This window comes from Poromitra crassiceps (genome assembly GCF_964638095.1).
Source record: "Poromitra crassiceps genome assembly, chromosome: 7".
NCBI lineage: Eukaryota > Metazoa > Chordata > Actinopteri > Beryciformes > Melamphaidae > Poromitra > Poromitra crassiceps.
In genome coordinates, this window is record NC_139628.1 from 43,796,124 (window position 1) to 43,811,190 (window position 15,067).

Consider the following 15,067-nt stretch of genomic DNA (forward strand, 5'->3'; position numbering starts at 1 on the left):
ATGATGGCGCCGTTATGGAAATCGCCGGCTCCACGGGCTCCCAAAATCATGACTGACAGACACCGCCCACCCACCTCTGCGCCATTGTGCAACTGTGCGCCATCGGCTCATACTACACATCAGAGTTGCTCGAGTGACATCACTGATGACATCACAACTGCCTGAGTGACATCACAGTTGAGCAGCAGTTGCTCGAGTGACATCACTGATGACATCACAATTGCTCGAGTGACATCACTGATGACATCACAATTGCTCACGTGTCATCACTGATGACATCACAATCGTGACCCACACTGCCGCCACACACACTGCCACCCACTTTACCGATTATAATTAAGAAGATAATTAGTTGTGTCTTTCTAATATGATACACTGGTTTGAATATACAGTAAACCGTTTCATTTGCAGATAGGCCAGCACATGCAATATCTAATCATCAATTTATATTAGTAATTTATCTCCCTAGGAATTTCCACCAATACAAGGCTTACTAGTTTAGACGAAGAAGTGATGTGAAGTCTGACTCAAGACCCACCCTACTCTGCCTCTGATTTGTGGTTGAGTTTGTTCTGAGGGTAAGCCAATCAGAGGTAGAGTAGAAGTGACATGTCCAAAAAAAAATTAAACCTGTGTCAATGGTAAAAATGTGTCAATTTGAGAATACAATGACATAAAATTAAAGAAAAAAGTATTTTATGTACCGTATGTAAAACACACAAAATACAAGGTCTGAAAGTATTTTGATACAAATTACATCTTATTTTTCTCGGTTCAGCCAAATACAAATTTACAAAATACACAAATGTATTTGAAATACGTATTTTAAATACTGCCCATCTCTGCCTACAGTCACTACCGGTAACAACCGTTCTGTTCATAAATATTGATTACATCAGACGTCACCAGAACACGCCTTGCCAGCTTCACAGAAATAACAGCGGAAAAGGGATGGTTCCGTTTTAAGAAATAAAAGTAGCATTCCCCCTGCTATATTTCGAACTCCCTTTTTTGAGGGAATCTAGCATAATAATAATAACAACAACAACAACAACAACAACAACAACAACAACAACAACAATAATAATGTAATGTATTGTCTTGAATTGCTGTTGCTACATGTTGCGATATAGCCTACATTGGTATCGAGAATGACCCTTATGATTATCGTGATATTGATTTAAACCGTATGGCCTAGCCCAGTATAGCCTACCCTGTTTGTTCCCCATACCCTCCCCCCTTCTCTCCCTTCTCCCCCATTCTCTCCCCCTCTTAAGATTTTTCTGGTTTATTGATCGTGCTTAGACTTTAGCTAAACATTCTCTGTAAAGTCATCAGAGACATGCTTGTGAATTGGGCTAGCTATACACAAATAAACTTGACTTGGACTTGACTTGAGACGTAACGTGTGCCTCCAGTCGAGACTGACTTCAGACTTGCAAAGTTGATTACTTGCTCACACTTCTCTGCTGTCTGCTTGACTTGTTTATTTTGAAGGTTGATACCGGAAGTGCTTCTACCCTGCGAAATGACGCTTGACGCAAACAAAGGCTGCTGCCACCGTTTAGTTTATTGTGGCCATTTGTAGATTGCATTCCTGCCACGTGTAGTGAGGAAGAACACATCTCTTTCTGATTCATCATCATCACCAGTTTTGACTTCGCAGCGATATCAGATTGGCTCGTATGTTCCGCCGGAGCATAATGAGAATACAGTAAACAGCTTTCCAAGGTGAGTTTGTCCTCCGACCGAGCGTTAGCTAACAGTTCACCTATCAGCATGGATGTGGTTATCAGGCGGTGATGTTGTTGTTATGCTAGCTCCTGTTAATACCATCAAAGACTCTGTTATCTCTCTCCGCCTCGGTCTCTGAAAGACCTGATTACTCCTTCAATGGCGGGGTAATGAAACGACAACACGGTCTTATTTCATGCGTGGTCTCTTTCCACGACACATGGGTTCCATTGAGTATAAACGAGTTAGAATGATAACACAGAATGATTACTGTACATGCACGAGCTTCCTTGGCCGCTTTCTTTCTGGCGCATTGTGCAACAGAACAGGTGTATCCCCAAATGTCCAATTGTTATAACGTTATGATTAAGGTAATGTTATTGCAACAAAGCTTTTTTCTCTCTCTCTTTATCCCCATCTCCATCATTGCATTATTTTGTTATTATAAATATGATTTGTTATCTTATATCCGGTTATAAGATATAGCAATTGGCTGCGCCGGGCGGGAAAAGTCACTGACTGTAATATTCCATGTGGAGGGAGTTTATAGCGACCTTGTAACTGGTGTTTTGATGGTATTTTATTATGCTATAACTACAGTATAATAAAATGTTATGTCTGCGTTGTGTCTGTAGCAGTCAATATTGGGGTTATTGACCTATAGTAGTAGTAGTAGTACAGCAGTCTGTGATATTTGAATATATAAATTATAGGATTACTATACTATAAACATTGTGGCCAATTTCCAAATGCCTCTAAGTGGATTAATTGTAACGGGGGAATGTGGGTGCTGTGCCATGCAACATGGCACCTGCCATCTGCTGAGCACATGGACTGTCTGAGTCAGTTTGGATTACTGACAGGAACGATCACCTCCCGCGTCCTGCCAGATGACTCACTAGTGATTGTTCCTGTCAGTAATCCACAAGCCATACAAGGTTTTATCATCATCATCATCATCATCATCATCAATGGTTAATGAGAATTGGGATCTGTCCTCACCTGGAACAAGACAGTGGATATAAGAGGCAAATAGAAGCTTTAGGGAACTGACTCACCCAGTCGTTCCCAAACTGTGGTCCAGGGAACCTCCATGGGTCCTTGAGGAGGTTTCCTGGGGGTCCTCAGCAAAACAAAGAACCCACCCTTTGATAAACGTACACTATCATCAATCTGCAATGTTCAATTTAAATGCATCCACGTCGTATGAGTTATTTTTTTGTTTTTTATCAAAGGGTGTAATGAACTTTTTGGCTGTGCCTATTTTCCCTCAACCTGCCTGCACCTATAGTGATTCCCCGACATTCGCCAGAATGTAGGGCGAACCTCCGGCGGTGAATGGCCGTGAACTTGAACTTCAGAACTTGCTATCTCATCCATGCCATCGATCCTCAAACACAAATACATCCACTGTGCCTCGAACAGGTTAGGCTAGATTTTATTTTGTCTGAACCTTTTAGGTATTTGTAAACACTTGTGGTGTGACGCGTCGGATCTCCGCCACACTCAACAACACTATCAATCTGGTGGCGGGCTGGTGGCATCATTGCATTGTTGTCGGTTGTGGCTGCTGCCTCTTCCTCTTCTAGGAGGGATTTATTTCTCCCTGTTTGATTGTTGAGTGTTGGTGCAAAATGGTGAATGGAGAAAGAAGCCCATGCTCTTTGATTCTGAATGAAAGTTAGGAGGAAATGTAGAAGATTAACTAGGTTCACAGAAGAAAATCCGTCAAATGTGTGTGTAGGCTCTACAGTGTATCGATCTGGGGGGTCATTGACGTGCGAGAAAGTTTGGGAACCCCTGGCCTGGGTTACCTGAGGTCACTTTCGTCAGGCTCATCAGTCATGCCTGTTCATTATAGATCGATTAGAGCTGGCCTACCTCGAACCAGGCGAAGCAAATCAAACTGCTATTGTTGATCTCAAGAGTCAGGGTGTGGCGGGTGTAGACCGTATCCAGTTTGTTTTGGCCATTGGACAAAAGCCTGTGTCTCTCGGGGACATTGTGATAGGGGTGGAGGGGGCAATCTATTTTTGTGCGTAATACGCATGACTGTTTTCTGTGGGAACAACACAACTTAAAATATCACATTTCCCCCCTAAGAACAGGGAGGGTTTTGATCTCTGTTTCTGAAAACTAAACTGAGTGAAATTTGTATTTGAAAATAATATAGCTAATCCGTTACAGTGGATTGAGTAAGCCTCGTCTTGGAATAGTTGTTTGTGTAGAAAAGAGAGTTGGGACTGCCATCGGGCAGAGAGAAGAGACCCGCACTTACACAGAGTGTCCAGTGTTGCTGGGAGCAGCCTCCTGTGTGGCTGCTGGCTGTTTCTCCTCCACCCTCCCTCCTCCACCCTCCCTCCTCCACACTCCCTCCTCCACACTCCCTCCTCCGCCCTCCCTCCTCCACACTCCCTCCTCCGCCCTCCCTCCTCCACACTCCCTCCTCCACACTCCCTCCTCCACACTCCCTCCTCCGCCCTCCCTCCTCCTCCGCCCTCCCTCCTCCGCCCTCCCTCCTCCACACTCCCTCCTCCACCCTCCCTCCTCCACACTCCCTCCTCCACACTCCCTCCTCCGCCCTCCCTCCTCCTCCGCCCTCCCTCCTCCTCCGCCCTCCCTCCTCCGCCCTCCCTCCTCCACACTCCCTCCTCCACACTCCTTCCTCCACCCTCCCTCCTCCACACTCCCTCCTCCACCCTCCCTCCTCCGCCCTCCCTCCTCCGCCCTCCCTCCTCCTCCGCCCTCCCTCCTCCGCCCTCCCTCCTCCTCCGCCCTCCCTCCTCCGCCCTCCCTCCTCCACACTCCCTCCTCCATCCTCCCTCCTCCACACTCCCTCCTCCGCCCTCCCTCCTCCTCCGCCCTCCCTCCTCCACCCTCCCTCCTCCACACTCCCTCCTCCACACTCCCTCCTCCGCCCTCCCTCCTCCTCCGCCCTCCCTCCTCCGCCCTCCCTCCTCCACACTCCCTCCTCCACACTCCTTCCTCCACCCTCCCTCCTCCACACTCCCTCCTCCACCCTCCCTCCTCCGCCCTCCCTCCTCCGCCCTCCCTCCTCCTCCGCCCTCCCTCCTCCGCCCTCCCTCCTCCGCCCTCCCTCCTCCACACTCCCTCCTCCATCCTCCCTCCACACTCCCTCCTCCACCCTCCCTCAACGCCTTCCAGCCTTGACAAGGATGTGAGTAGCATCTTTCCTCACAGGAGTTGTAATCTTCTTAACCCTAACACTTATTTATGACAGTGTTATCCAAGCTGCGATAAACGATTGTTGTTCCTGCGTTTTGAAGATTTTACTGCGTTGGTGGTAAAAGTAGCCTTCAAAGGTCAAAGCGTCTATAAAATGCCGCCTCAGTCAGTCGTGCTGGTGAAGACATAAAGATGCCGCCTCAGTCAGTCGTGCTGGTGAAGACATAAAGATGCCGCCTCAGTCGTGCTCGTGAAGACATCAAGATTTTACTCACGTTTTGCTTGTGTTTCGGTGTCAAAGGTCACTTCAACATCATACAATGAGGCCACTTATTCAGCGAGGCCTGTACGTTTTGGTGGCAAGTTTCGCAACAGAAGGGCGTGGAAATACTTTGAAAATAATGGAGGAGTTGGAGGGAAGGACGGGATTATGCTGAGAAAAGTTTCTCTTTCTCGAAAATCTTTGTCACATTTGGCAGTGCTGCTGCCTACCTCAGATTTTTCAGGATTTTCTAGAAATCTGAATACACTTCCTCAGTAGATATTGTTTGTGTTTGTTTCCACCAGACACCGTAACGTAACTTGTTCCCAACCTTTCAGAGGGCAACTTTACACTTATACAGATCGTTGTTGTCTTGATCTTAAGTCTGTTTTAAATCTCTTACATCACCTGCTCCTAAGATGACTGTTCACTTTAACAGCAAACCAGTAGCTGTTTTCACTTAGGAGCATATTTTAAGTCGATTATGTCAGGCTATTAAAGTGAGATTATACAGACAGACATTCCCATTGACAGAGTGGTGCTTAAAAGACCTCTTGTGACTCTGTTATGAACGCTGTCTTTCAGGCTCATGTATCGGACCCCCCACTTAGACGACTGCTGAGGAGGAGGGTCTCTGCCATGTTGTTGTTACTATAGGCTCAATCTAAATGTCCCCCCTCTGCACTTGTGGACTGAGCCCTCTGGACTTGTTCAACACCATCACATCGAGTCTGCAAGGACGAGAGAGAGACTGCAAGGCTATAAATACGTCGCTGATAGACAGGCCTCAAGTCTGTTTAAGTCGTTGCTATACTTTGACATGCCATTCTGTCTTATGTGATCAAATATTATTTCTGGCAATGGATTGTGGGTAATTAAATCAAGTCTGAACCCCAAGTGGACTCTCTGGAAGTCTGCAGAAAGTCCGCTTGAGCCCCATGCAAACTACTCCCCTTTAGGTGACAGTCACCTTTTTCATCCCCAAAAAAGACGATGTCTGAGTGGTTTTATGTCTGCGCTGGTATCTGTCACCTTTTTCACTCTCCACGAGTTTGCATCCCTGGGCCTGGATGAACTCTGGATTTGGACAACCCTCATCGGGTTCGCAGACTTCTCGGAAACTGCCCGGCTTGTTTGTTTTCCTGGAGCTCAGCTCAGGCTCTGTGCAAAATGTTTTGTTAGATTTCTTCCGTCTTGTGCAGTACGTGATCGAGCCACTTGAATGACCCCAAGCTGTTTTGCATCGATTTGAATCAAAGGGAACTACAGTATGTAATAGCAGAGCGTGGCAGTCAGCTGAGGGAATTCTAGCCAAAGCTCTCTCTGTATAAATGTCTTTTTTGTTATCGCCGTCGTCCGTCCACTCGCCCTGATTTCACGGCATTTTAGACATCATGTTTCCCCTCGTCCTCCATGATTTAGCAGCACTTTCTCATCAGTTCCGCTCGGCTGCTCAAAACACGCCGTCTAGTCAGGATGTAATGACTTTTGAACGGGCCCCTTCGCTAGACGGCCACGCTTTGAAATACACGCCCATAAATCTCTTAGAGAGCCGCACGCTTCACTGACAGGCAAGAAGAAGCCGCGCAAATCAACGATCTTATCAGAGAGGAAAGAGCCTTGTGTTCTAGTCCATACGTCATGGTAGGTGGCTCTCAGTGTAAAAAAAAAACCTGTGATCCAGGAAATTAAGGAAATGTATATCAGCGAGGGGCATTGTTGACACAATGGAAATGTATTTTCCCACATGGTGTGTCGTGTGTTCTCATTGCTCATTATATAAGCTGCTTATAATATTAATAGCAAATCTCTCCATTGTAGTCCAGGCTGTGTTTGTGTCTGCTGACGTACGTGACGTGTGTTGCTTGCACCTGGCTTTGTTTAGAGACGAGGTGACTAGCAACAGTAACAGGAGAGCAGACTGGCTAGGTGGGCTAAACACTCACACCGTGGTCATTGTCCTGTCAGAGAAACAGTAAACAACAGATGGAAACTAACATTAACCTTCCTGAGAAGAAAATGATGGCGTCACTCAACGCAGAAGAAAGCCCTCCTCAGGCCGCATCCTCAACAACTGTAATGGAAAGACTGTTCAGGTTATTTTCAACCTGGCCCTTATTGTCCTGGTTTCTGCCATCATGGTGATGGATTGTGTTCAAAATAAATACACCACCAAACACTCTCCCACAACAGTTGAACTCCAAAAGCAATTTAAACACGTCCAATTTAAACACTCACACTGCAGTGGAACCTTCCTGCATCCAACGTTCAGACTATATCCTCCTCCTAAAACGTGCATAGATATGTTATAACTAATGTTAAAAACTAACTGCAGGGATAGAGGCTAATATTTTTAAGCACTGGGCTGACCCCATGGGTCACCAAACCCCTACATTTGGTGGGCAAACTGTAATACAACTTAACACAGCCCTGCTGTGACACTTCAATACATGACATTGACAGAATAAAAGAAAATATATCATTTTATTTCAATTGAAAACTCAGCTTCTTTGTAGACGGTACGTATATTTTCTCTCACTGTATCTCAGTTCACAGTCTACTGTATCTTCTTTGCAGCATCCCTCTGCCTCATACACACACTCTCACTTCACTCTACCTCAAAATATGACAACTGTAGCTGACTTTCTCTATTTGGCAGAATGAACATAATATTTTTTATAGCTAATAAAACTCTTTGTAAACATACCATGGTCCATATATTCTTCCAGTCTATCTTTTCCGCACACCCCTCCCTCCTCCCTCCCTCCTCCTCCCTCCTCCCAGCATTGTCCCAGAGTCACCTGTCTCTTTCATGAATTCTTGAATTGTGATGTGGTGGTGTTATCCTGAAGGTTTGAGACGAAAAACTAGCTAGACCTCTTCTGGGCTAGTTAGATCATGTGTCATATTCTTCTAACCACTAAACTCCTGCTTCCATTCACTCCTACATTCTTGTTGCCGTTTCGTTTTTGTGTGTGTGTGTTTTTTTTGTTCTCCTGGCTGTAATCGCACGTTAGCAGTTTTAGTCGGCTTAGTAAACCCACACTTCAGCAGCCCCTGACATATCGGTAGCTACTGGACGGTACAGTGCTGCTGTGCTAACATAACAGTGACGTCGTTGGCTGTTTGAACTACAGGCACAAAGGATTTGGGGTGTTTGTGCAACTGTAGGAATCAGGATGTTTGTCTTAACTGTACATTAACGTTGCATTGTGTACAGGCTCACATGTAAGTGGGGGCCACTTACATGGGGATATTTGGTGGCCAAAGAGTAACTTTTGTGGCCACGGGCCGTTAGCCTGGGTAAACCCATCCCCCACGTGACCTGCTCTCAGACCTGTTCTCAGTCACTATGTGATACTACGATAGTGACTGGGAACTGAGAGAGCAGGTCACGTGGTGGCTGGGTTTACCTAGGCTAACGGGCCGTGGTGAATGTCAAACGCTCACAACAAGTGATGGCATTTTAAACACAATCGATCATCATGACGACAGAAGCTAGGAAAATAAGGCAGAGGTTGAAAATAACCAGAATCATCCTTTAAGTTAAAAGCAAAATAATCTTCAAGTGTATTTTGTGAGGAAGGCGAGCAGGAGACGAAGAAGGTAGAGGCAGAGGCAGGCTTCAAATTCCCCACACTTGTTTTAATGTGGAGAAACCAGGCTTTAACATGTTGAGTTGCATAGACAAGAATTACAAAACAGAAAAATACTCTTGACTTGGGTTGTTTTAAACAAGACAAAATGTCTCAAGACAAACTACCAGCATGAAGAGATCACCTTTAACCGGAACCCTTAGCCTAGGCTAAAACCCATCCAAACGTGGGCCCTAGCTCAGGCCAGCCATCACGTGCATTCCTTCCTGGCACAAGGTAGAGTGAGCTGACTCACAAGGGTGCTTGCCAGCTAGAATATTATTAGCCCCTCCCACAAATGGAGCAAACAATTAGTGCCAATTAAAATGAACAAACCGATCAAGGATTTCATTCTATACAATTATTTAGTACATTGGCATCATTGCATAACTAGATGCCAATTCCATTATTGCAAATGTCCCGATCAACATTCTAAGACACTCATAATAACTTCATACATTTCACTCTACTCAAAACACACGTGGCACAATCCACTACCCCTCTCTTCCAAAGAGGGTGGACTCCTCCGCCTCTCTTTCACACACCAGGCCTAAATGAAGAATTGCCATGTGTTAATTAGCACCAACTGCACCACTGTAGTGAGACAGACTACAATGAATAACATGTCACAAGCAAACAAACACCAACTCAACAGTATAATTCTATAGGGCATGGGTGTCCCCATGACAGTATTATTTCTGTGTGTTTTAAGAAAGGATTTGTAAAGGTAGTTTGAGGCAGGGAACTAGTACTGCTTCCTAAAGTAGGACAAGCAGAAATGTGTGAGCCAATCAGCAGTTACCCTCGGCTGGCCTGCTTCTCTCCCCCCAGCAAGTCCAAACAGGCAGCATGGCCTTCTTTCCCCTCTTCAGAGTCTACACGCTGGCTCTGAGTCTGCACTGGCTTTCTCCCACTCTATTTGCCCGTGGCCTCGTACCAGGCAACAGTCCTCTGTGGCCTCATGCCAGCCTACAGCACTCGTCTGTTATCATGGAATTAACTAGCCCTCACCCAGATAGCCAGAGCAGCTACGTCGCTATCATTTGACTCTGTTGCTGAGTTTGTGCCTGTGTGTGTTTGATTCTTCTTCTTCTTTTTAGTACGGCCCGCGGCGCACACACACACTGAGTGAATCGATGTGTCTGTACTGTGTACTCGGAGTGAACTCTCAGATTCTTCACTAATCTCCTTGGTAAAGAGGAGAGGGCGGGGGGGGGGGAGTACTGGGGGAGGCCTCCGGGTGCCACCCCCTCCTGTGCCAAAGCCTCATTGGAAAATCATCGGGGACTGAGCAAAGGTATTCAGGTCAGTGGACTGGGAACCGCTCCGTGCAATTCGCCATTCTCTCCTCAGCGTTGAATAGAACAGGGTTGCAGGAGAGACTTTGACTGATATTGGAGCGCCTCCTTGCAGCGGTCCAGCCAGAATGTATTAATGGGGTTCCTCCGTCTGTAAGTCGGGGATCTTGGCAAGACGAGGGTGGGGGGAAAACAAACGCCACGACACGCGCCGTCACGTCACGTGCTCTTTGAGGATGCTGCTGCTGCTGCTGACGTTTCCTCTCTCTCTCTCTCTCTCTCTCTCTCTGCTGTGTTGCCTTTGCAGTTTGGCCAGAAGCTCCTACATCAGCATGAAGGAACGGACGGACACGCCGCAGGACCGGTGAGTGAGTCTACAAAGTCTCACTTCCCCTTTCAGACTCGTCTCGGCCACAGTTTCGTGTTTAAAAATGTATTTTCAGTTCTTTAAAAAAAAAAGATGCAGAGTGTCAATAATTAACACATTGGAAAAGCTCTGTGTCGACTACGTTTACATGCATACAATATTACTCTTTTTGCTCTTTTATTCCCGAAAAAGACAATATTCCTAAAGCATGGCTAATGAAAATGAATATTCCACTAATACTTATTCCCGTTTATATGCAGCCGTGCATACTCCGATTCGGAGTCTGAATACTATAATGTAAAACGTCCCCATGACGTACTGTACGTCAGACACCTCCTGCTTTCACGTGTTCAACCACCTTCTTGAAAAGGTCAGTGTTGGTTAAAAGTAAGTGTGTTTCTCCTTCCGACCAGAAATGTGGGCTTTTCTTTTGGGCATGCATCTCTGGCTAGTTGGTTTGTTTACAACACACTTTAGCGGACCGTGAACAGGCAAGAGGCCGTGTGTTGCAAACTGCAGTAAAAAAAAACAGATTGAGACGCATATTCCCACTGCGCTGTATACATGTCCAAAGAATGCTCCTAAAACCTGAATAATATCGACATATCGCCACGTCTTAATCAGAAAAAGCTACATTCAGGAATCAGAATAAGGCCTAATTCAGAATATCCAAACGGAATATGCTGTTTGCATGACCCGTATCAAATTCGGAATATTGTCATATTTGGAATAATAGTGGAATATTAGTGTGCATGTAAACATAGCAATTTATGTTTTGAGGAAGTAGTGATGGGTTATTGCAACAATAACAATCTTTCTTCCTATCTGCAGTGGTTGCTTGGTGGGAGTCATTTTCTTCATTCTTGGCTTGGGAACGCTGCTGCCATGGAACTTCTTCATGACTGCCTCCATGGTAAAAATAAATAAATAAAAAGAAGTCATATCTGCTCCTTCTGCTGAATTGTTTCCAGATCGCTTACAGAGCACTGCACTGCACACACAACACTACACTGCACAAATACTCTCCACAAGATGTGTCATGGTTAGATTGTTGTCAGTAGGGATGGTAGCATCTTCTTTTTTCCAAATCAAAGCCTTTATATCTACATAGAGTCTATATATAATAAATATATCAATATAAAGGCCTTTATATATCTACATAGAGCTATCTTGAAAGTGACAGCGAGTCATTAAGGCCCAAACCTAAGATAAGATAAGATAAGATAATCCTTTATTCGTCCCACAAGGGGAAATTTCAGTGCCTTCTCAGACTTCTTAAAGAATCACATGCTGGACCCAAGCCAATGCAGATCACTTTGCTCGCTTGAGGGGGATTAGCTGAGTTAAGCCATTTTATGTAATTCAAGCAAATTGTAAGATCTGTTAAGAGGTGCATGCACATGTAATGTACTAAGCATACAGTCTCCATAGGATTAGTCATGTTGGTAGAATGTGGCCAGGATGTAAACATGTTTTGATAGCGTCTCTACGCACGTGTATTCCATGTCTTCGCACGTGTCTCTTCGCACACACGTGTTACATTCCCATCCTTGAGGGAACTCCATGATCTACTACACAGTGTGTTGGCGTTAGCACGTCGGCGTTAGCACGTTTATTCCACTGTGTGAACATTGGCACTACGCGGCCCACAGTAGCTGCTCCACAGTGGAGGACGGTGCTGCAAAGGCTGTCGTGTGTCGTCACAACACACTTTGTTCTCAAGCCAAAAAAGCAAATGACAAAGTATGATTATTATTATTATATTATTTAGCATGGAGAGATATGTCTTCATTAGATGTTTCTGTTGGATCTCCCTGCTCTAAATAGCTAGCTCTGTATTGTAAAAATGCGGCTTTATGTCAACTAGTCTAGAGGCCAGTGTAAACTGAGCCCACAGACCTGTTGATGCTGCAGTTTGCTAAGTCATAGATGTCTTAATTCCCCTTTAATGATCAGTTTATTTGAATGTGGTCTCAGCTCTCTGGTTAGACTATGCACAAGCTAGGGTGTGTCTTATGTAGCAGGCCAAAATTCACTTGCTTGGCACGTATTTATTTGCTCCTGGCACTATGTGCTCAGATGTTACATAACTCATAACTAAAACGTGTTTTGCAACCATTGGTTGAACTCATTTAAAAATGGAAATACTTGACTAATGTCACTCTTCTTCACTGTAGTGCATGTTCATAATTCATACGCAGCCTTTTTGTCAAGTAGCGGGGGGGGGGGGGGGGGGGTGGCAGGATGCTAATGTGACAATGGTTGTCTTAATGTCTGTCTTGTCTCCTCCGGCTTTCCAGTATTTCAATGGTCGTCTGAACACGACCGAGTGGAGCAACGGCACGGCGGTAGTCCGCAAGGAATACTACTTCAACAACTGGATGACCCTGCTCTCCCAGCTGCCCCTGCTGCTCTTCACCCTGCTCAACTCCTTCCTCTACCAGAGGTCAGTGAGACTTCAGACGGGCTGCCTTAGAGCCTGGCTTAGCCTTCACGTGGTGGAGGAGGATGGAGCTGGTGGCAGAAATTGGGCTGACACCAGACTGAAGAGTCTCCTTTCACATCTGACATTGACACGCATCCTTGGTGATTGTAAGATGGAGCAAATACACACAAATAAATCCAGATGTGAATGCTTCTGGGATTGAAGATGTATTGAAGATCCAGTCGCCCCAAACCAGAGGAGATCAGACACACATAGGCCACATTATTATACAACAAAGTGTAAAGGCAATCATTATGAGAGAATGTCACCATAGTTATTACAATCCAACACTAAGTGCCATGTGTCAGATGTCAAAGCAAGGCGCTATTTTGGTGTTTTTCCACATATAAAAGTGGTGATTCTAATTGGCAGTTACTGAATGTGGCTACTTCAGGGCCCGAGGCTCCATGTACTGGCTGTGATGAAGTGGTGCTGCTGTACAGATTGCAGCCTGCCTGGCTCATGCTAAGATAATTAGCCAATTTCCCCACCTTCTACTGCTTCTCTGGCTGTATTTGCCGAGGCAGTTTGCAGATGAAATGCAGAGCGCCCCCTTGGGGAAGTGACTGACGTGTGTTCTGGCCGCTTGCCCTGCGTTTCAGGATCTCTGAGGCGGTGCGCATCGCCGGCAGCCTGGTCTTCATCCTGCTGCTCTTCATCCTCACAGCGGCCCTGGTCAAAGTGCCCATGGTGGAAGACCGCTTCTTCTCTGTCACCATGGCTACTATCTGGTTCATCAACTGTAAGTTCATGTGACTGTGGGGGAGAGGCTGCGAGAGAGAGAGAGAGAGAGAGAGAGAGAGAGAGAGAGTGGGTGATCCAGGGTTCCTACGCAGGCATAGAAGAGTATTAACACATTGACTGCCAGCCGTTTTTTTTTTACTGTAGGTAGCTTCTGCCAGGCCTTTTTTTGAGGATTCTGGCTCATTTTACAAGAGCCGAGCATAATTTTCTGGTTGGACTTTGTGAACACAAAGTTCAGAAAAGTACTAATAGAATGTGTGCTTTCTCTGTCTAAAAGAGTTAGTTTGTAGAGTTAGTAGTTATGTAGATATTAGCCGTTGAGTACAGCATGGTTTCAGCGTCTGGAAATTTATTCAGAGATAAATGGCTTTTTGTGAAATTCGATAGAAAAGTCACTTTAACCATTCATTTTTGGCATCAGTAAGACCGTCAGACATTCTAAACAATAGTTTTGAACAGTAATTTCCTCCATAACAACAGGAAACACCCCTCTCATTCAAACTCCTCCCTCCGTGTGTCTTCTCCTCCTTCCTCCTGGCTCTACAGCGGGCGTGTCAGAAGCGCGTTGCTGCTGCCTGCCTGCCTGCCTGCGTGCCTGCCTGCCTGCTTGCCTGCGTGCGGACGCTCCTTGTGCGAGTCAAGATGGGCCGGGGAATGCGTGGGCGATGGGCAGATGTTGATTCTGGCCTTTCTGAGGTGTTTCAAAGTGTGTTTCACCTATAATCTATTTTGCAAATCGCTCTCCGCTCTCTGTGTGCTGCTGCCTGCGCGGCCGCGCTCTCGGGCAAGACAAGTCTGGAATGGATTACTGTAAAATCGCCTCGCCATTTCCTTGAATGGCTTGCTCCCGCGGCAGTTTTTTCTTTGATTTCGCTCGTCTGGGGGAGCACTGTCAACACTTAGTGGGTCGGTAAAATAGATTATACACATTCAATACCTCCAATAATTGTATAGGAGACGTAAAAGGGATTGATCAACGCCCCACCGTCAAAAAAAAAAAACGATTTTTTTTGACGACTCAACTCGTCGCTGGCAGTGAACAGCTGGATTGTGTTTGACGACTCAACTCGTTCTTGGCAATTAACGTGTTAAAAATGAATTTGATCATTTCCAGGCATTGATAGTGTTAGGGAATTAAAAAAATAATCTGGAAAAGTGTGTAAAATGTTGTAGTTCAGGTCCGATACACGCATAATTATAGCTTTTATATTGTTGTAGAGCCACTTTGAGTCCACAGTTTTTGTTGATGTGAAGCGTAGTGTTCAGATAGAGGGCTGCTCTTATTACCCAGACGCTGTCAGCATGCATTATAACAAATACACACCAAAATCACATCCAGTCAAGAACATAGTCTTT

At 45.6% G+C, this 15,067-nt stretch overlaps 1 protein-coding gene across 1 annotated transcript in view; it reads left to right on the plus strand.

Moving 5' to 3' along the window:
- The first annotated feature begins 1,672 nt into the window (after window positions 1-1,672).
- LOC310779101 (equilibrative nucleoside transporter 2-like) overlaps window positions 1,673-15,067 on the plus strand; it is a 24,100-nt gene continuing 10,705 nt past the window's right edge. Inside the window, exons 1-5 of the mRNA XM_083639599.1 lie at window positions 1,673-1,731; window positions 10,423-10,479; window positions 11,314-11,395; window positions 12,783-12,928; window positions 13,570-13,709. Coding sequence (XP_083495725.1) covers window positions 10,448-10,479; window positions 11,314-11,395; window positions 12,783-12,928; window positions 13,570-13,709 — 400 coding nt within the window. The 5' untranslated portion in view covers window positions 1,673-1,731; window positions 10,423-10,447. The remainder of the gene's footprint in view (window positions 1,732-10,422; window positions 10,480-11,313; window positions 11,396-12,782; window positions 12,929-13,569; window positions 13,710-15,067) is intronic.